The following is a 19,495-nucleotide window of genomic DNA, read 5'->3' on the forward strand; positions in this document are numbered from 1 at the left end:
TAGTTGCCACTGCTATAGTGGCGTTATTTTAGATCACACTACCTTGCTCAGCATTACCTGCCCTAATATGCCTCTGATTGGCTACATCATGCCTGTTAAGTAATGCGCATGTGCAACTCCCACCAAAGATTGAACAGAGACGAGATTTATATGAGAGAAAAAAAAACATGAGAAAAATAATGTTTTTTGAAAATTAAAGTATGTAAACCTATTCTACTAGGACCCCCAAATAAAAGTATGCACCTGAAAATTTGCATAATATGACCTCTTTAACCTAAGATTTGTTTCAAAGATGATTTATACACAAGAATAGACACCCGACACTTGCTAAACTTAATATTATAAAGTTTTCTAGCAACGTGAATGGTTTGTTTACGTTGTTTGTTCATTTTTCTTGTTTTAAACTTGTTCTTGTCTTTCTTATATATTTTTTTATCTTGTTCTATTGCTGCTAATGTCTAACACCTACCAAACAAAATCATGTTGAATGAATAGACTTAGACTTAGACAGATTTTATTGAATACAACGACAACTGGAGTATCTCAGTGATACCTGTACACATTAGTGAAAGAGAGACCATATTGTATTCACAATTTCATTGTACATGTGTATAGTGACAATTAAGGCATATTCTTCTTCTTCTGCTATTCTTCTATAATTAAACATAACAGAAGGACAAAAGTTTTATTTCATTAAACAGCATCGTATTATGACCACCATAAATATTGTATGACTGCATTCAGCATATTCATCACTAAACATCTGACAAAGCCATGCCAGCCATGACATTTTAACACATTAAGGAGTTTTCCCTGCAGTTTAGCAAATATCTAAAGATTCTTTTATTTCCAACTGTTATGATTTCAGCATCCAGCTCTGTCTTTTGATAGATAGGTGCTAACACAAGACATAAAACGTGTCATTCTATTCTGGCTCTCTGGTTGAGCAATGGGGGCTTGTAGGACTGGAGGTGCTTGGGTCGCTCAGAGAGGGAACTGGTGCTTGTGTGTCTCTCTCAAGCTGGGTGGACGTGTGTGAGCACTGCCTGGAAGTGGTTTGTGATGACTGAGCAGAGACCGGCGTTTCCACGGTGCTGGAATACAGGATGTGACCTGCAGAAACAGTGCAAGATAGATTATTGTAAAGTTATACATTAATAGCTGAGAAGCATCTTTTCTGACAAAAGGCAAGTGAATAGCCAATTGACAGAAACATTAATCAAAAATTATGATGATTGATTAATTTCTTTAGACGTTAGAAACAAAAAGAGCCAAATAGTATAATGGAATATTCGGTATGGATCGTCAGACAAAACAAGCAATATCAAGATGTCACCTTTGGCACTGACAAAATGTGACAGGTAAAAATAACTGGCTTAGCGTGAAAACATCTTAACAATTTTACTGTGAACATATTAGCCTGCTAATGCTAATATAAGCGCAGGCTCTGAGAGCTGCTACTGCAGCTGCACCTGCAGATTCTCTTGTTTCAAAGATGGGAAAAAGTATGATGTGCTTTATTTACCAATTTGCATAGTGACCTGTTCCAGTAAGTTGAGATGAGGGAGGTAGATGTTGCTGGGCTCAGGAGGAGAGAAACAAATTTTTCCATCATCCAGCACCACTCTCTGACCAAAGACACACAGCTGAAAGAAATGTAGAAAGGGCATTAAAATGAATGTTCCGAGTTTTGCCTACTTTTTGAATGCTGTATGCTGTATATGGGAGTTGGTATGTATGTTTGTGTGTTAGTGTACCTGCTGTTTCAGTAGATTCTGTGTTAGTTTTAGAAGAGTGGTGCTCTGTACCCCTCTCAGGTCACTAAGCATCAAAGTGGCCCGAGCCAGAGTCAAACTGGACGATGGTGGCATGCATGTCCGTCCTGTAAGCAGGCTGACGGCGTCCTATTCAAAAGCATACAGAAAGATCACACAAAGGCACTGTCACTACTTGGAAATGTAACACATCATTTCATTTCATCAAATCAGCAAAGGTGGGTAAAATTCAAAAGATCAAAATTTCCCCACTGCTATGAACAAGTGGCAAGTTGCATGAAAGGCTGTGAGAACACGGCTGTTTACAAAAGTCACTGATTATAGGACGAGTGACAAATAAAAAGTAATGGTCAATGAATCTGACTACAGATCAGAAGATTCTAGGTTCGACTCGACTTGGTCCTCGTGTCAATGCTCCCACTCTACATACTTTGCATCAAAGCACATTTACAAATGAAAAAAAAAAGCAAATAATACCAAAGTGGCCATTCAACAGCTCGCAGAAGCCATCTACATCCTTCAGTGACAGCCAGCTAGCAATGCTTTTTCTTCATAGTGTTACTCGATAAGTATGTTTGAAAAGCTATATTTCCAGGTGAAGAACATACAATGCGGCACTCGATGGGCCCTCTGATGAACTTCACTGGCTTCTATAACACATCAGTTAAGATATTCAAAGCTGAAATATATGACTTCACAGCAGAGACTCACTAAAACAAGCAGGTGCTCAGGGGAAAAAGTGGCCGTGATCGTATAGTGGTAAGTACTCTGCGTTGTGGCCGCAGCAACCCCGGTTCAAATCTGGGTCACGGCAGGGTCACGGCAGCACGTGTCAGCTGAACGTCCCTGATATCGTTGCAGCCTTTGCTTTAATGTAGACATTTTGTAACTACATACGTCTTCAATGTAGACGTTTTGTAACTAGACGGCTCGCCATACTTCTACTGTGCAAAACCCCATATTCTATTCGCTTTCAGGAAAAACAGCTTCCCTTTCCAACCATAGCTGGCATCAAATGCTGCGAGGAATCAGCTGTTCAGACATCACTGAGTGCAGGGCTAGTGGCGCAATGGATAACGCGTCTGACTACGGATCAGAAGATTCTAGGGTCGACTCCTGGCTAGCTCGATGTTACCTTTAGCGTTACTGGGAGACTTGGTCCTCGTGTCAATGCTCACACTACATACTGGCTGTGTCCAAATTCAGGGGCTGCAGCCTTCAAGGCCGCGGCCTTAGCGGTCCACGAAGGCCGCGGCCTTCGGAGAGACCTTGAAGGCTACATCCACCGTTGTTAAATGGGACGGTCTAGCCTTCGGAGTATTTCCTGGTTGCGTCACCAGGTGTTCATGCATTAAAGTCTGTTTTGGTTCAAATCTATCAAACGTGTACATTTATTTGTGTGTGTACAATGTGTCAAATCTGAATTGAATTATCAACATTACAAAATAAACATGAACCCATTGGTGAATAACAACTATGTTTACCATAGCATTACCAGCTTCACGTATTTTAACTGAAAGTTAAACTTTGGAGGTTTTATAGTCTCTTGAAGTTTAACATATCTGGCGTTGGATGTTCAAATGAGTAAAAACCGAGTATAAACCCATTACTTAAATTTAAATGTCATGTCTGCGCCACTTGATGTCGCCATTTTCTCTTGCTTCCTCTTCTGTTTCGGGACTGAGCAGCGGTGCGCAAAGGATCTTGGGATATATGAGGCCGCGAAGGATAGTAGCGGTGCGTCCTCCTAAACGAGGGTGGGGAAGGCTGCATTTGTGGGCTGCATGCATGGATCTAATAGATCCATGGCTGCATGTGGCGCAGCCTTCGAATTTGGACAGCCTTCGCGCAGCGTTGTGACGTAATTGGCCTTCAAATGCGCCCTTCCTGGGCTGCAGCCCCTGAATTTGGACACGGCCACTGTGCATCAAAGCACATTTGCAAATGAAAAAAAAAAAAGCAAATAATACCAAAGTGGCTATTCAACAGCTAGCAGAAGCCATCTTCATCCTTCAGTAACAGCCAGCAAGAAATCCGTTTTCTTCATAGTGTTACTCGATAAGTATCTTTGAAAAGCTATATTTCCAGCTGAAGAACATACATAGCGGCACTCGATGGGCCCTCTGATGAACTTCACTGGCTTCTATAACACATCAGTTAAGATATTCAAAGCTTAAATATATGACTTCACAGCAGAGACTCACTAAAACAAGCAGGTGCTCAGGGGAAAAAGTGGCCGTGATCGTATAGTGGTTAGTACTCTGCGTTGTGGCCGCAGCAACCCCGGTTCGAATCCGGGTCACGGCAGCACGTGTGAGCGGAACATCTCTGATATCGTTGCAGCATTGCTTCAATGTAGACATTTTGTAACAAGACGGCTCACCATACTTCTACTGTGCAAAACCCCATATTCTATTCGCTTTCAGGAAAAACAGCTTCCCTTTCCAACGTTAGCTCGCATCAAATGCTGCGAGGAATCAGCTGTCCAGACATCACTGAATGCAGGGCTAGTGGCGCAATGGATAACGCGTCTGACTACGGATCAGAAGATTCTAGGTTCGACTCCTGGCTAGCTCGATGTAACCTTTAGCGTTACTGGGAGACTTGGTCCTCGTGTCAATGCTCACACTACATACTGTGCATCGAAGCACATTTGCAAATGAAAAAAAAAGCAAATAATACCAAAGTGGCCATTCAACAGCTAGCAGAAGCCATCTACATCCTTCAGTAACAGCCAGCAAGAAATCCTTTTTCTTCATAGTGTTACTCGATAAGTATCTTTGAAAAGCTATATTTCCAGCTGAAGAACATACATAGCGGCACTCGATGGGCCCTCTGATGAACTTCACTGGCTTCTATAACACATCAGTTAAGATATTCAAAGCTTAAATATATGACTTCACAGCAGAGACTCACTAAAACAAGCAGGTGCTCAGGGGAAAAAGTGGCCGTGATCGTATAGTGGTTAGTACTCTGCGTTGTGGCCGCAGCAACCCCGGTTCGAATCCGGGTCACGGCAGCACGTGTGAGCGGAACATCTCTGATATCGTTGCAGCATTGCTTCAATGTAGACATTTTGTAACAAGACGGCTCACCATACTTCTACTGTGCAAAACCCCATATTCTATTCGCTTTCAGGAAAAACAGCTTCCCTTTCCAACGTTAGCTCGCATCAAATGCTGCGAGGAATCAGCTGTCCAGACATCACTGAATGCAGGGCTAGTGGCGCAATGGATAACGCGTCTGACTACGGATCAGAAGATTCTAGGTTCGACTCCTGGTTAGCTCGATGTAACCTTTAGCGTTACTGGGAGACTTGGTCCTCGTGTCAATGCTCACACTACATACTGTGCATCGAAGCACATTTGCAAATGAAAAAAAAAGCAAATAATACCAAAGTGGCCATTCAACAGCTAGCAGAAGCCATCTACATCCTTCAGTAACAGCCAGCAAGAAATCCTTTTTCTTCATAGTGTTACTCGATAAGTATCTTTGAAAAGCTATATTTCCAGCTGAAGAACATACATAGCGGCACTCGATGGGCCCTCTGATGAACTTCACTGGCTTCTATAACACATCAGTTAAGATATTCAAAGCTTAAATATATGACTTCACAGCAGAGACTCACTAAAACAAGCAGGTGCTCAGGGGAAAAAGTGGCCGTGATCGTATAGTGGTTAGTACTCTGCGTTGTGGCCGCAGCAACCCCGGTTCGAATCCGGGTCACGGCAGCACGTGTGAGCGGAACATCTCTGATATCGTTGCAGCATTGCTTCAATGTAGACATTTTGTAACAAGACGGCTCACCATACTTCTACTGTGCAAAACCCCATATTCTATTCGCTTTCAGGAAAAACAGCTTCCCTTTCCAACGTTAGCTCGCATCAACTGCTGCGAGGAATCAGCTGTCCAGACATCACTGAATGCAGGGCTAGTGGCGCAATGGATAACGCGTCTGACTACGGATCAGAAGATTCTAGGTTCGACTCCTGGCTAGCTCGATGTAACCTTTAGCGTTACTGGGAGACTTGGTCCTCGTGTCAATGCTCACACTACATACTGTGCATCGAAGCACATTTGCAAATGAAAAAAAAAGCAAATAATACCAAAGTGGCCATTCAACAGCTAGCAGAAGCCATCTACATCCTTCAGTAACAGCCAGCAAGAAATCCTTTTTCTTCATAGTGTTACTCGATAAGTATCTTTGAAAAGCTATATTTCCAGCTGAAGAACATACAAAGCAGCACTCGATGGGCCCTCTGATGAACTTCACTGGCTTCTATAACACATCAGTTAAGATATTCAAAGCTGAAATATATGACTTCACAGCAGAGACTCACTAAAACAAGCAGGTGCTCAGGAGAAAAAGTGGCGGTGATCGTATAGTGGTTAGTACTCTGCGTTGTGGCCGCAGCAACCCCGGTTCGAATCTGGGTCACGGCAGCACGTGTGAGCGGAACATCTCTGATATCGTTGCAGCATTGCTTCAATGTAGACATTTTGTAACAAGACGGCTCACCATACTTCTACTGTGCAAAACCCCATATTCTATTCGCTTTCAGGAAAAACAGCTTCCCTTTCCAACGTTAGCTCGCATCAAATGCTGCCAGGAATCAGCTGTCCAGACATCACTGAATGCAGGGCTAGTGGCGCAATGGATAACGCGTCTGACTACGGATCAGAAGATTCTAGGTTCGACTCCTGGCTAGCTCGATGTAACCTTTAGCGTTACTGGGAGACTTGGTCCTCGTGTCAATGCTCACACTACATACTGTGCATCGAAGCACATTTGCAAATGAAAAAAAAAGCAAATAATACCAAAGTGGCCATTCAACAGCTAGCAGAAGCCATCTACATCCTTCAGTAACAGCCAGCAAGAAATCCTTTTTCTTCATAGTGTTACTCGATAAGTATCTTTGAAAAGCTATATTTCCAGCTGAAGAACATACATAGCGGCACTCGATGGGCCCTCTGATGAACTTCACTGGCTTCTATAACACATCAGTTAAGATATTCAAAGCTTAAATATATGACTTCACAGCAGAGACTCACTAAAACAAGCAGGTGCTCAGGGGAAAAAGTGGCCGTGATCGTATAGTGGTTAGTACTCTGCGTTGTGGCCGCAGCAACCCCGGTTCGAATCCGGGTCACGGCAGCACGTGTGAGCGGCACATCTCTGATATCGTTGCAGCATTGCTTCAATGTAGACATTTTGTAACAAGACGGCTCACCATACTTCTACTGTGCAAAACCCCATATTCTATTCGCTTTCAGGAAAAACAGCTTCCCTTTCCAACGTTAGCTCGCATCAAATGCTGCGAGGAATCAGCTGTCCAGAAATCACTGAATGCAGGGCTAGTGGCGCAATGGATAACGCGTCTGACTACGGATCAGAAGATTCTAGGTTCGACTCCTGGCTAGCTCGATGTAACCTTTAGCGTTACTGGGAGACTTGGTCCTCGTGTCAATGCTCACACTACATACTGTGCATCGAAGCACATTTGCAAATTTAAAACAAAAGCAAATAATACCAAAGTGGCCATTCAACAGCTAGCAGAAGCCATCTACATCCTTCAGTAACAGCCAGCAAGAAATCCTTTTTCTTCATAGTGTTACTCGATAAGTATCTTTGAAAAGCTATATTTCCAGCTGAAGAACATACATAGCGGCACTCGATGGGCCCTCTGATGAACTTCACTGGCTTCTATAACACATCAGTTAAGATATTCAAAGCTTAAATATATGACTTCACAGCAGAGACTCACTAAAACAAGCAGGTGCTCAGGGGAAAAAGTGGCCGTGATCGTATAGTGGTTAGTACTCTGCGTTGTGGCCGCAGCAACCCCGGTTCGAATCCGGGTCACGGCAGCACGTGTGAGCGGAACATCTCTGATATCGTTGCAGCATTGCTTCAATGTAGACATTTTGTAACTATGTACGTCTTCAATGTAGACGTTTTGTAACTAGACAGCTCGCCATACTTCTACTGTGCAAAACCCCATATTCTATTCGCTTTCAGGAAAAACAGCTTCCCTTTCCAACGTTAGCTCGCATCAAATGCTGCGAGGAATCAGCTGTTCAGAAATCACTGAATGCAGGGCTAGTGGCGCAATGGATAACGCGTCTGACTACGGATCAGAAGATTCTAGGTTCGACTCCTGGCTAGCTCGATGTAACCTTTAGCGTTACTGGGAGACTTGGTCCACATGTCAATGCTCACACTACATACTGTGCATCAAAGCACATTTGCAAATGAAAAAAAAAGCAAATCATACCAGAGTGGCCATTCAACAGCTAGCAGAAGCCATCTACAGCCAGCAAGAAATCCTTTTTCTTCATAGTGTTGCTCGATAAGTATCTTTGAAAAGCTATATTTCCAGCTGAAGAACATACATAGCGGCACTCGATGGGCCCTCTGATGAACTTCACTGGCTTCTATAACACATCAGTTAAGATATTCAAAGCTTAAATATATGACTTCACAGCAGAGACTCACTAAAACAAGCAGGTGCTCAGGGGAAAAAGTGGCCGTGATCGTATAGTGGTTAGTACTCTGCGTTGTGGCCGCAGCAACCCCGGTTCGAATCCGGGTCACGGCAGCACGTGTGAGCGGAACATCTCTGATATCGTTGCAGCATTGCTTCAATGTAGACATTTTGTAACAAGACGGCTCACCATACTTCTACTGTGCAAAACCCCATATTCTATTCGCTTTCAGGAAAAACAGCTTCCCTTTCCAACGTTAGCTCGCATCAAATGCTGCGAGGAATCAGCTGTCCAGACATCACTGAATGCAGGGCTAGTGGCGCAATGGATAACGCGTCTGACTACGGATCAGAAGATTCTAGGTTCGACTCCTGGTTAGCTCGATGTAACCTTTAGCGTTACTGGGAGACTTGGTCCTCGTGTCAATGCTCACACTACATACTGTGCATCGAAGCACATTTGCAAATGAAAAAAAAAGCAAATAATACCAAAGTGGCCATTCAACAGCTAGCAGAAGCCATCTACATCCTTCAGTAACAGCCAGCAAGAAATCCTTTTTCTTCATAGTGTTACTCGATAAGTATCTTTGAAAAGCTATATTTCCAGCTGAAGAACATACATAGCGGCACTCGATGGGCCCTCTGATGAACTTCACTGGCTTCTATAACACATCAGTTAAGATATTCAAAGCTTAAATATATGACTTCACAGCAGAGACTCACTAAAACAAGCAGGTGCTCAGGGGAAAAAGTGGCCGTGATCGTATAGTGGTTAGTACTCTGCGTTGTGGCCGCAGCAACCCCGGTTCGAATCCGGGTCACGGCAGCACGTGTGAGCGGAACATCTCTGATATCGTTGCAGCATTGCTTCAATGTAGACATTTTGTAACAAGACGGCTCACCATACTTCTACTGTGCAAAACCCCATATTCTATTCGCTTTCAGGAAAAACAGCTTCCCTTTCCAACGTTAGCTCGCATCAAATGCTGCGAGGAATCAGCTGTCCAGACATCACTGAATGCAGGGCTAGTGGCGCAATGGATAACGCGTCTGACTACGGATCAGAAGATTCTAGGTTCGACTCCTGGTTAGCTCGATGTAACCTTTAGCGTTACTGGGAGACTTGGTCCTCGTGTCAATGCTCACACTACATACTGTGCATCGAAGCACATTTGCAAATGAAAAAAAAAGCAAATAATACCAAAGTGGCCATTCAACAGCTAGCAGAAGCCATCTACATCCTTCAGTAACAGCCAGCAAGAAATCCTTTTTCTTCATAGTGTTACTCGATAAGTATCTTTGAAAAGCTATATTTCCAGCTGAAGAACATACATAGCGGCACTCGATGGGCCCTCTGATGAACTTCACTGGCTTCTATAACACATCAGTTAAGATATTCAAAGCTTAAATATATGACTTCACAGCAGAGACTCACTAAAACAAGCAGGTGCTCAGGGGAAAAAGTGGCCGTGATCGTATAGTGGTTAGTACTCTGCGTTGTGGCCGCAGCAACCCCGGTTCGAATCCGGGTCACGGCAGCACGTGTGAGCGGCACATCTCTGATATCGTTGCAGCATTGCTTCAATGTAGACATTTTGTAACAAGACGGCTCACCATACTTCTACTGTGCAAAACCCCATATTCTATTCGCTTTCAGGAAAAACAGCTTCCCTTTCCAACGTTAGCTCGCATCAAATGCTGCGAGGAATCAGCTGTCCAGAAATCACTGAATGCAGGGCTAGTGGCGCAATGGATAACGCGTCTGACTACGGATCAGAAGATTCTAGGTTCGACTCCTGGCTAGCTCGATGTAACCTTTAGCGTTACTGGGAGACTTGGTCCTCGTGTCAATGCTCACACTACATACTGTGCATCGAAGCACATTTGCAAATGAAAAAAAAAGCAAATAATACCAAAGTGGCCATTCAACAGCTAGCAGAAGCCATCTACATCCTTCAGTAACAGCCAGCAAGAAATCCTTTTTCTTCATAGTGTTACTCGATAAGTATCTTTGAAAAGCTATATTTCCAGCTGAAGAACATACATAGCGGCACTCGATGGGCCCTCTGATGAACTTCACTGGCTTCTATAACACATCAGTTAAGATATTCAAAGCTTAAATATATGACTTCACAGCAGAGACTCACTAAAACAAGCAGGTGCTCAGGGGAAAAAGTGGCCGTGATCGTATAGTGGTTAGTACTCTGCGTTGTGGCCGCAGCAACCCCGGTTCGAATCCGGGTCACGGCAGCACGTGTGAGCGGAACATCTCTGATATCGTTGCAGCATTGCTTCAATGTAGACATTTTGTAACAAGACGGCTCACCATACTTCTACTGTGCAAAACCCCATATTCTATTCGCTTTCAGGAAAAACAGCTTCCCTTTCCAACGTTAGCTCGCATCAAATGCTGCGAGGAATCAGCTGTCCAGACATCACTGAATGCAGGGCTAGTGGCGCAATGGATAACGCGTCTGACTACGGATCAGAAGATTCTAGGTTCGACTCCTGGTTAGCTCGATGTAACCTTTAGCGTTACTGGGAGACTTGGTCCTCGTGTCAATGCTCACACTACATACTGTGCATCGAAGCACATTTGCAAATGAAAAAAAAAGCAAATAATACCAAAGTGGCCATTCAACAGCTAGCAGAAGCCATCTACATCCTTCAGTAACAGCCAGCAAGAAATCCTTTTTCTTCATAGTGTTACTCGATAAGTATCTTTGAAAAGCTATATTTCCAGCTGAAGAACATACATAGCGGCACTCGATGGGCCCTCTGATGAACTTCACTGGCTTCTATAACACATCAGTTAAGATATTCAAAGCTTAAATATATGACTTCACAGCAGAGACTCACTAAAACAAGCAGGTGCTCAGGGGAAAAAGTGGCCGTGATCGTATAGTGGTTAGTACTCTGCGTTGTGGCCGCAGCAACCCCGGTTCGAATCCGGGTCACGGCAGCACGTGTGAGCGGAACATCTCTGATATCGTTGCAGCATTGCTTCAATGTAGACATTTTGTAACTATGTACGTCTTCAATGTAGACGTTTTGTAACTAGACAGCTCGCCATACTTCTACTGTGCAAAACCCCATATTCTATTCGCTTTCAGGAAAAACAGCTTCCCTTTCCAACGTTAGCTCGCATCAAATGCTGCGAGGAATCAGCTGTTCAGAAATCACTGAATGCAGGGCTAGTGGCGCAATGGATAACGCGTCTGACTACGGATCAGAAGATTCTAGGTTCGACTCCTGGCTAGCTCGATGTAACCTTTAGCGTTACTGGGAGACTTGGTCCACATGTCAATGCTCACACTACATACTGTGCATCAAAGCACATTTGCAAATGAAAAAAAAAGCAAATCATACCAGAGTGGCCATTCAACAGCTAGCAGAAGCCATCTACAGCCAGCAAGAAATCCTTTTTCTTCATAGTGTTACTCGATAAGTATCTTTGAAAAGCTATATTTCCAGCTGAAGAACATACATAGCGGCACTCGATGGGCCCTCTGATGAACTTCACTGGCTTCTATAACACATCAGTTAAGATATTCAAAGCTTAAATATATGACTTCACAGCAGAGACTCACTAAAACAAGCAGGTGCTCAGGGGAAAAAGTGGCCGTGATCGTATAGTGGTTAGTACTCTGCGTTGTGGCCGCAGCAACCCCGGTTCGAATCCGGGTCACGGCAGCACGTGTGAGCGGAACATCTCTGATATCGTTGCAGCATTGCTTCAATGTAGACATTTTGTAACAAGACGGCTCACCATACTTCTACTGTGCAAAACCCCATATTCTATTCGCTTTCAGGAAAAACAGCTTCCCTTTCCAACGTTAGCTCGCATCAACTGCTGCGAGGAATCAGCTGTCCAGACATCACTGAATGCAGGGCTAGTGGCGCAATGGATAACGCGTCTGACTACGGATCAGAAGATTCTAGGTTCGACTCCTGGCTAGCTCGATGTAACCTTTAGCGTTACTGGGAGACTTGGTCCTCGTGTCAATGCTCACACTACATACTGTGCATCGAAGCACATTTGCAAATGAAAAAAAAAGCAAATAATACCAAAGTGGCCATTCAACAGCTAGCAGAAGCCATCTACATCCTTCAGTAACAGCCAGCAAGAAATCCTTTTTCTTCATAGTGTTACTCGATAAGTATCTTTGAAAAGCTATATTTCCAGCTGAAGAACATACAAAGCAGCACTCGATGGGCCCTCTGATGAACTTCACTGGCTTCTATAACACATCAGTTAAGATATTCAAAGCTGAAATATATGACTTCACAGCAGAGACTCACTAAAACAAGCAGGTGCTCAGGAGAAAAAGTGGCGGTGATCGTATAGTGGTTAGTACTCTGCGTTGTGGCCGCAGCAACCCCGGTTCGAATCTGGGTCACGGCAGCACGTGTGAGCGGAACATCTCTGATATCGTTGCAGCATTGCTTCAATGTAGACATTTTGTAACAAGACGGCTCACCATACTTCTACTGTGCAAAACCCCATATTCTATTCGCTTTCAGGAAAAACAGCTTCCCTTTCCAACGTTAGCTCGCATCAAATGCTGCCAGGAATCAGCTGTCCAGACATCACTGAATGCAGGGCTAGTGGCGCAATGGATAACGCGTCTGACTACGGATCAGAAGATTCTAGGTTCGACTCCTGGCTAGCTCGATGTAACCTTTAGCGTTACTGGGAGACTTGGTCCTCGTGTCAATGCTCACACTACATACTGTGCATCGAAGCACATTTGCAAATGAAAAAAAAAGCAAATAATACCAAAGTGGCCATTCAACAGCTAGCAGAAGCCATCTACATCCTTCAGTAACAGCCAGCAAGAAATCCTTTTTCTTCATAGTGTTACTCGATAAGTATCTTTGAAAAGCTATATTTCCAGCTGAAGAACATACATAGCGGCACTCGATGGGCCCTCTGATGAACTTCACTGGCTTCTATAACACATCAGTTAAGATATTCAAAGCTTAAATATATGACTTCACAGCAGAGACTCACTAAAACAAGCAGGTGCTCAGGGGAAAAAGTGGCCGTGATCGTATAGTGGTTAGTACTCTGCGTTGTGGCCGCAGCAACCCCGGTTCGAATCCGGGTCACGGCAGCACGTGTGAGCGGCACATCTCTGATATCGTTGCAGCATTGCTTCAATGTAGACATTTTGTAACAAGACGGCTCACCATACTTCTACTGTGCAAAACCCCATATTCTATTCGCTTTCAGGAAAAACAGCTTCCCTTTCCAACGTTAGCTCGCATCAAATGCTGCGAGGAATCAGCTGTCCAGAAATCACTGAATGCAGGGCTAGTGGCGCAATGGATAACGCGTCTGACTACGGATCAGAAGATTCTAGGTTCGACTCCTGGCTAGCTCGATGTAACCTTTAGCGTTACTGGGAGACTTGGTCCTCGTGTCAATGCTCACACTACATACTGTGCATCGAAGCACATTTGCAAATTTAAAACAAAAGCAAATAATACCAAAGTGGCCATTCAACAGCTAGCAGAAGCCATCTACATCCTTCAGTAACAGCCAGCAAGAAATCCTTTTTCTTCATAGTGTTACTCGATAAGTATCTTTGAAAAGCTATATTTCCAGCTGAAGAACATACATAGCGGCACTCGATGGGCCCTCTGATGAACTTCACTGGCTTCTATAACACATCAGTTAAGATATTCAAAGCTTAAATATATGACTTCACAGCAGAGACTCACTAAAACAAGCAGGTGCTCAGGGGAAAAAGTGGCCGTGATCGTATAGTGGTTAGTACTCTGCGTTGTGGCCGCAGCAACCCCGGTTCGAATCCGGGTCACGGCAGCACGTGTGAGCGGAACATCTCTGATATCGTTGCAGCATTGCTTCAATGTAGACATTTTGTAACTATGTACGTCTTCAATGTAGACGTTTTGTAACTAGACAGCTCGCCATACTTCTACTGTGCAAAACCCCATATTCTATTCGCTTTCAGGAAAAACAGCTTCCCTTTCCAACGTTAGCTCGCATCAAATGCTGCGAGGAATCAGCTGTTCAGAAATCACTGAATGCAGGGCTAGTGGCGCAATGGATAACGCGTCTGACTACGGATCAGAAGATTCTAGGTTCGACTCCTGGCTAGCTCGATGTAACCTTTAGCGTTACTGGGAGACTTGGTCCACATGTCAATGCTCACACTACATACTGTGCATCAAAGCACATTTGCAAATGAAAAAAAAAGCAAATCATACCAGAGTGGCCATTCAACAGCTAGCAGAAGCCATCTACAGCCAGCAAGAAATCCTTTTTCTTCATAGTGTTGCTCGATAAGTATCTTTGAAAAGCTATATTTCCAGCTGAAGAACATACATAGCGGCACTCGATGGGCCCTCTGATGAACTTCACTGGCTTCTATAACACATCAGTTAAGATATTCAAAGCTTAAATATATGACTTCACAGCAGAGACTCACTAAAACAAGCAGGTGCTCAGGGGAAAAAGTGGCCGTGATCGTATAGTGGTTAGTACTCTGCGTTGTGGCCGCAGCAACCCCGGTTCGAATCCGGGTCACGGCAGCACGTGTGAGCGGAACATCTCTGATATCGTTGCAGCATTGCTTCAATGTAGACATTTTGTAACAAGACGGCTCACCATACTTCTACTGTGCAAAACCCCATATTCTATTCGCTTTCAGGAAAAACAGCTTCCCTTTCCAACGTTAGCTCGCATCAAATGCTGCGAGGAATCAGCTGTCCAGACATCACTGAATGCAGGGCTAGTGGCGCAATGGATAACGCGTCTGACTACGGATCAGAAGATTCTAGGTTCGACTCCTGGTTAGCTCGATGTAACCTTTAGCGTTACTGGGAGACTTGGTCCTCGTGTCAATGCTCACACTACATACTGTGCATCGAAGCACATTTGCAAATGAAAAAAAAAGCAAATAATACCAAAGTGGCCATTCAACAGCTAGCAGAAGCCATCTACATCCTTCAGTAACAGCCAGCAAGAAATCCTTTTTCTTCATAGTGTTACTCGATAAGTATCTTTGAAAAGCTATATTTCCAGCTGAAGAACATACATAGCGGCACTCGATGGGCCCTCTGATGAACTTCACTGGCTTCTATAACACATCAGTTAAGATATTCAAAGCTTAAATATATGACTTCACAGCAGAGACTCACTAAAACAAGCAGGTGCTCAGGGGAAAAAGTGGCCGTGATCGTATAGTGGTTAGTACTCTGCGTTGTGGCCGCAGCAACCCCGGTTCGAATCCGGGTCACGGCAGCACGTGTGAGCGGAACATCTCTGATATCGTTGCAGCATTGCTTCAATGTAGACATTTTGTAACAAGACGGCTCACCATACTTCTACTGTGCAAAACCCCATATTCTATTCGCTTTCAGGAAAAACAGCTTCCCTTTCCAACGTTAGCTCGCATCAAATGCTGCGAGGAATCAGCTGTCCAGACATCACTGAATGCAGGGCTAGTGGCGCAATGGATAACGCGTCTGACTACGGATCAGAAGATTCTAGGTTCGACTCCTGGTTAGCTCGATGTAACCTTTAGCGTTACTGGGAGACTTGGTCCTCGTGTCAATGCTCACACTACATACTGTGCATCGAAGCACATTTGCAAATGAAAAAAAAAGCAAATAATACCAAAGTGGCCATTCAACAGCTAGCAGAAGCCATCTACATCCTTCAGTAACAGCCAGCAAGAAATCCTTTTTCTTCATAGTGTTACTCGATAAGTATCTTTGAAAAGCTATATTTCCAGCTGAAGAACATACATAGCGGCACTCGATGGGCCCTCTGATGAACTTCACTGGCTTCTATAACACATCAGTTAAGATATTCAAAGCTTAAATATATGACTTCACAGCAGAGACTCACTAAAACAAGCAGGTGCTCAGGGGAAAAAGTGGCCGTGATCGTATAGTGGTTAGTACTCTGCGTTGTGGCCGCAGCAACCCCGGTTCGAATCCGGGTCACGGCAGCACGTGTGAGCGGCACATCTCTGATATCGTTGCAGCATTGCTTCAATGTAGACATTTTGTAACAAGACGGCTCACCATACTTCTACTGTGCAAAACCCCATATTCTATTCGCTTTCAGGAAAAACAGCTTCCCTTTCCAACGTTAGCTCGCATCAAATGCTGCGAGGAATCAGCTGTCCAGAAATCACTGAATGCAGGGCTAGTGGCGCAATGGATAACGCGTCTGACTACGGATCAGAAGATTCTAGGTTCGACTCCTGGCTAGCTCGATGTAACCTTTAGCGTTACTGGGAGACTTGGTCCTCGTGTCAATGCTCACACTACATACTGTGCATCGAAGCACATTTGCAAATGAAAAAAAAAGCAAATAATACCAAAGTGGCCATTCAACAGCTAGCAGAAGCCATCTACATCCTTCAGTAACAGCCAGCAAGAAATCCTTTTTCTTCATAGTGTTACTCGATAAGTATCTTTGAAAAGCTATATTTCCAGCTGAAGAACATACATAGCGGCACTCGATGGGCCCTCTGATGAACTTCACTGGCTTCTATAACACATCAGTTAGGATATTCAAAGCTTAAATATATGACTTCACAGCAGAGACTCACTAAAACAAGCAGGTGCTCAGGGGAAAAAGTGGCCGTGATCGTATAGTGGTTAGTACTCTGCGTTGTGGCCGCAGCAACCCCGGTTCGAATCCGGGTCACGGCAGCACGTGTGAGCGGAACATCTCTGATATCGTTGCAGCATTGCTTCAATGTAGACATTTTGTAACAAGACGGCTCACCATACTTCTACTGTGCAAAACCCCATATTCTATTCGCTTTCAGGAAAAACAGCTTCCCTTTCCAACGTTAGCTCGCATCAAATGCTGCGAGGAATCAGCTGTCCAGACATCACTGAATGCAGGGCTAGTGGCGCAATGGATAACGCGTCTGACTACGGATCAGAAGATTCTAGGTTCGACTCCTGGTTAGCTCGATGTAACCTTTAGCGTTACTGGGAGACTTGGTCCTCGTGTCAATGCTCACACTACATACTGTGCATCGAAGCACATTTGCAAATGAAAAAAAAAGCAAATAATACCAAAGTGGCCATTCAACAGCTAGCAGAAGCCATCTACATCCTTCAGTAACAGCCAGCAAGAAATCCTTTTTCTTCATAGTGTTACTCGATAAGTATCTTTGAAAAGCTATATTTCCAGCTGAAGAACATACATAGCGGCACTCGATGGGCCCTCTGATGAACTTCACTGGCTTCTATAACACATCAGTTAAGATATTCAAAGCTTAAATATATGACTTCACAGCAGAGACTCACTAAAACAAGCAGGTGCTCAGGGGAAAAAGTGGCCGTGATCGTATAGTGGTTAGTACTCTGCGTTGTGGCCGCAGCAACCCCGGTTCGAATCCGGGTCACGGCAGCACGTGTGAGCGGAACATCTCTGATATCGTTGCAGCATTGCTTCAATGTAGACATTTTGTAACAAGACGGCTCACCATACTTCTACTGTGCAAAACCCCATATTCTATTCGCTTTCAGGAAAAACAGCTTCCCTTTCCAACGTTAGCTCGCATCAAATGCTGCGAGGAATCAGCTGTCCAGACATCACTGAATGCAGGGCTAGTGGCGCAATGGATAACGCGTCTGACTACGGATCAGAAGATTCTAGGTTCGACTCCTGGTTAGCTCGATGTAACCTTTAGCGTTACTGGGAGACTTGGTCCTCGTGTCAATGCTCACACTACATACTGTGCATCGAAGCACATTTGCAAATGAAAAAAAAAGCAAATAATACCAAAGTGGCCATTCAACAGCTAGCAGAAGCCATCTACATCCTTCAGTAACAGCCAGCAAGAAATCCTTTTTCTTCATAGTGTTACTCGATAAGTATCTTTGAAAAGCTATATTTCCAGCTGAAGAACATACATAGCGGCACTCGATGGGCCCTCTGATGAACTTCACTGGCTTCTATAACACATCAGTTAAGATATTCAAAGCTTAAATATATGACTTCACAGCAGAGACTCACTAAAACAAGCAGGTGCTCAGGGGAAAAAGTGGCCGTGATCGTATAGTGGTTAGTACTCTGCGTTGTGGCCGCAGCAACCCCGGTTCGAATCCGGGTCACGGCAGCACGTGTGAGCGGAACATCTCTGATATCGTTGCAGCATTGCTTCAATGTAGACATTTTGTAACTATGTACGTCTTCAATGTAGACGTTTTGTAACTAGACAGCTCGCCATACTTCTACTGTGCAAAACCCCATATTCTATTCGCTTTCAGGAAAAACAGCTTCCCTTTCCAACGTTAGCTCGCATCAAATGCTGCGAGGAATCAGCTGTTCAGAAATCACTGAATGCAGGGCTAGTGGCGCAATGGATAACGCGTCTGACTACGGATCAGAAGATTCTAGGTTCGACTCCTGGCTAGCTCGATGTAACCTTTAGCGTTACTGGGAGACTTGGTCCACATGTCAATGCTCACACTACATACTGTGCATCAAAGCACATTTGCAAATGAAAAAAAAAGCAAATCATACCAGAGTGGCCATTCAACAGCTAGCAGAAGCCATCTACAGCCAGCAAGAAATCCTTTTTCTTCATAGTGTTACTCGATAAGTATCTTTGAAAAGCTATATTTCCAGCTGAAGAACATACATAGCGGCACTCGATGGGCCCTCTGATGAACTTCACTGGCTTCTATAACACATCAGTTAAGATATTCAAAGCTTAAATATATGACTTCACAGCAGAGACTCACTAAAACAAGCAGGTGCTCAGGGGAAAAAGTGGCCGTGATCGTATAGTGGTTAGTACTCTGCGTTGTGGCCGCAGCAACCCAGGTTCGAATCCGGGTCACGGCAGCACGTGTGAGCGGAACATCTCTGATATCGTTGCAGCATTGCTTCAATGTAGACATTTTGTAACAAGACGGCTCACCATACTTCTACTGTGCAAAACCCCATATTCTATTCGCTTTCAGGAAAAACAGCTTCCCTTTCCAACGTTAGCTCGCATCAAATGCTGCGAGGAATCAGCTGTCCAGACATCACTGAATGCAGGGCTAGTGGCGCAATGGATAACGCGTCTGACTACGGATCAGAAGATTCTAGGTTCGACTCCTGGTTAGCTCGATGTAACCTTTAGCGTTACTGGGAGACTTGGTCCTCGTGTCAATGCTCACACTACATACTGTGCATCGAAGCACATTTGCAAATGAAAAAAAAAGCAAATAATACCAAAGTGG

General features: G+C 44.2%; 1 protein-coding gene and 41 non-coding genes across 42 annotated transcripts in view; 41 read left to right on the forward strand and 1 right to left on the reverse strand.

Moving 5' to 3' along the window:
• Positions 1-925: 925 nt before the first annotated feature.
• Positions 926-19,495, reverse strand: part of cfap54 (cilia and flagella associated 54) — a 50,070-nt gene continuing 31,500 nt past the window's right edge. The window contains exons 55-57 of the mRNA XM_073479639.1: positions 1,758-1,904; positions 1,526-1,646; positions 926-1,113 (exon numbers count right to left, since the gene is read on the reverse strand). Of these exons, the coding sequence (XP_073335740.1) occupies positions 926-1,113; positions 1,526-1,646; positions 1,758-1,904 (456 nt within the window). The remainder of the gene's footprint in view (positions 1,114-1,525; positions 1,647-1,757; positions 1,905-19,495) is intronic.
• On the forward strand, positions 4,011-4,082 carry trnah-gug (transfer RNA histidin (anticodon GUG)). The gene has a single exon. It is a non-coding gene; the product is annotated as a tRNA-His (tRNA).
• On the forward strand, positions 4,280-4,352 carry trnar-acg (transfer RNA arginine (anticodon ACG)). Its single transcript has one exon. It is a non-coding gene; the product is annotated as a tRNA-Arg (tRNA).
• On the forward strand, positions 4,723-4,794 carry trnah-gug (transfer RNA histidin (anticodon GUG)). Its single transcript has one exon. It is a non-coding gene; the product is annotated as a tRNA-His (tRNA).
• trnar-acg (transfer RNA arginine (anticodon ACG)) lies at positions 4,992-5,064 on the forward strand. Its single transcript has one exon. It is a non-coding gene; the product is annotated as a tRNA-Arg (tRNA).
• trnah-gug (transfer RNA histidin (anticodon GUG)) lies at positions 5,435-5,506 on the forward strand. The gene has a single exon. It is a non-coding gene; the product is annotated as a tRNA-His (tRNA).
• Positions 5,704-5,776, forward strand: trnar-acg (transfer RNA arginine (anticodon ACG)). Its single transcript has one exon. It is a non-coding gene; the product is annotated as a tRNA-Arg (tRNA).
• Positions 6,416-6,488, forward strand: trnar-acg (transfer RNA arginine (anticodon ACG)). The gene has a single exon. It is a non-coding gene; the product is annotated as a tRNA-Arg (tRNA).
• trnah-gug (transfer RNA histidin (anticodon GUG)) lies at positions 6,859-6,930 on the forward strand. Its single transcript has one exon. It is a non-coding gene; the product is annotated as a tRNA-His (tRNA).
• On the forward strand, positions 7,128-7,200 carry trnar-acg (transfer RNA arginine (anticodon ACG)). The gene has a single exon. It is a non-coding gene; the product is annotated as a tRNA-Arg (tRNA).
• On the forward strand, positions 7,572-7,643 carry trnah-gug (transfer RNA histidin (anticodon GUG)). The gene has a single exon. It is a non-coding gene; the product is annotated as a tRNA-His (tRNA).
• On the forward strand, positions 7,873-7,945 carry trnar-acg (transfer RNA arginine (anticodon ACG)). The gene has a single exon. It is a non-coding gene; the product is annotated as a tRNA-Arg (tRNA).
• Positions 8,303-8,374, forward strand: trnah-gug (transfer RNA histidin (anticodon GUG)). The gene has a single exon. It is a non-coding gene; the product is annotated as a tRNA-His (tRNA).
• Positions 8,572-8,644, forward strand: trnar-acg (transfer RNA arginine (anticodon ACG)). Its single transcript has one exon. It is a non-coding gene; the product is annotated as a tRNA-Arg (tRNA).
• trnah-gug (transfer RNA histidin (anticodon GUG)) lies at positions 9,015-9,086 on the forward strand. Its single transcript has one exon. It is a non-coding gene; the product is annotated as a tRNA-His (tRNA).
• Positions 9,284-9,356, forward strand: trnar-acg (transfer RNA arginine (anticodon ACG)). The gene has a single exon. It is a non-coding gene; the product is annotated as a tRNA-Arg (tRNA).
• On the forward strand, positions 9,727-9,798 carry trnah-gug (transfer RNA histidin (anticodon GUG)). Its single transcript has one exon. It is a non-coding gene; the product is annotated as a tRNA-His (tRNA).
• Positions 9,996-10,068, forward strand: trnar-acg (transfer RNA arginine (anticodon ACG)). The gene has a single exon. It is a non-coding gene; the product is annotated as a tRNA-Arg (tRNA).
• On the forward strand, positions 10,439-10,510 carry trnah-gug (transfer RNA histidin (anticodon GUG)). The gene has a single exon. It is a non-coding gene; the product is annotated as a tRNA-His (tRNA).
• Positions 10,708-10,780, forward strand: trnar-acg (transfer RNA arginine (anticodon ACG)). Its single transcript has one exon. It is a non-coding gene; the product is annotated as a tRNA-Arg (tRNA).
• Positions 11,151-11,222, forward strand: trnah-gug (transfer RNA histidin (anticodon GUG)). The gene has a single exon. It is a non-coding gene; the product is annotated as a tRNA-His (tRNA).
• On the forward strand, positions 11,452-11,524 carry trnar-acg (transfer RNA arginine (anticodon ACG)). Its single transcript has one exon. It is a non-coding gene; the product is annotated as a tRNA-Arg (tRNA).
• Positions 11,882-11,953, forward strand: trnah-gug (transfer RNA histidin (anticodon GUG)). The gene has a single exon. It is a non-coding gene; the product is annotated as a tRNA-His (tRNA).
• trnar-acg (transfer RNA arginine (anticodon ACG)) lies at positions 12,151-12,223 on the forward strand. The gene has a single exon. It is a non-coding gene; the product is annotated as a tRNA-Arg (tRNA).
• On the forward strand, positions 12,863-12,935 carry trnar-acg (transfer RNA arginine (anticodon ACG)). Its single transcript has one exon. It is a non-coding gene; the product is annotated as a tRNA-Arg (tRNA).
• On the forward strand, positions 13,306-13,377 carry trnah-gug (transfer RNA histidin (anticodon GUG)). Its single transcript has one exon. It is a non-coding gene; the product is annotated as a tRNA-His (tRNA).
• Positions 13,575-13,647, forward strand: trnar-acg (transfer RNA arginine (anticodon ACG)). The gene has a single exon. It is a non-coding gene; the product is annotated as a tRNA-Arg (tRNA).
• Positions 14,019-14,090, forward strand: trnah-gug (transfer RNA histidin (anticodon GUG)). The gene has a single exon. It is a non-coding gene; the product is annotated as a tRNA-His (tRNA).
• Positions 14,320-14,392, forward strand: trnar-acg (transfer RNA arginine (anticodon ACG)). The gene has a single exon. It is a non-coding gene; the product is annotated as a tRNA-Arg (tRNA).
• Positions 14,750-14,821, forward strand: trnah-gug (transfer RNA histidin (anticodon GUG)). Its single transcript has one exon. It is a non-coding gene; the product is annotated as a tRNA-His (tRNA).
• Positions 15,019-15,091, forward strand: trnar-acg (transfer RNA arginine (anticodon ACG)). Its single transcript has one exon. It is a non-coding gene; the product is annotated as a tRNA-Arg (tRNA).
• trnah-gug (transfer RNA histidin (anticodon GUG)) lies at positions 15,462-15,533 on the forward strand. Its single transcript has one exon. It is a non-coding gene; the product is annotated as a tRNA-His (tRNA).
• On the forward strand, positions 15,731-15,803 carry trnar-acg (transfer RNA arginine (anticodon ACG)). The gene has a single exon. It is a non-coding gene; the product is annotated as a tRNA-Arg (tRNA).
• trnah-gug (transfer RNA histidin (anticodon GUG)) lies at positions 16,174-16,245 on the forward strand. Its single transcript has one exon. It is a non-coding gene; the product is annotated as a tRNA-His (tRNA).
• Positions 16,443-16,515, forward strand: trnar-acg (transfer RNA arginine (anticodon ACG)). The gene has a single exon. It is a non-coding gene; the product is annotated as a tRNA-Arg (tRNA).
• trnah-gug (transfer RNA histidin (anticodon GUG)) lies at positions 16,886-16,957 on the forward strand. The gene has a single exon. It is a non-coding gene; the product is annotated as a tRNA-His (tRNA).
• trnar-acg (transfer RNA arginine (anticodon ACG)) lies at positions 17,155-17,227 on the forward strand. The gene has a single exon. It is a non-coding gene; the product is annotated as a tRNA-Arg (tRNA).
• On the forward strand, positions 17,598-17,669 carry trnah-gug (transfer RNA histidin (anticodon GUG)). Its single transcript has one exon. It is a non-coding gene; the product is annotated as a tRNA-His (tRNA).
• trnar-acg (transfer RNA arginine (anticodon ACG)) lies at positions 17,867-17,939 on the forward strand. The gene has a single exon. It is a non-coding gene; the product is annotated as a tRNA-Arg (tRNA).
• Positions 18,310-18,381, forward strand: trnah-gug (transfer RNA histidin (anticodon GUG)). The gene has a single exon. It is a non-coding gene; the product is annotated as a tRNA-His (tRNA).
• Positions 18,611-18,683, forward strand: trnar-acg (transfer RNA arginine (anticodon ACG)). Its single transcript has one exon. It is a non-coding gene; the product is annotated as a tRNA-Arg (tRNA).
• trnar-acg (transfer RNA arginine (anticodon ACG)) lies at positions 19,310-19,382 on the forward strand. The gene has a single exon. It is a non-coding gene; the product is annotated as a tRNA-Arg (tRNA).

The sequence above is a fragment of the Pagrus major genome, chromosome 13, assembly GCF_040436345.1.
Source record: "Pagrus major chromosome 13, Pma_NU_1.0".
Lineage (NCBI taxonomy): Eukaryota > Metazoa > Chordata > Actinopteri > Spariformes > Sparidae > Pagrus > Pagrus major.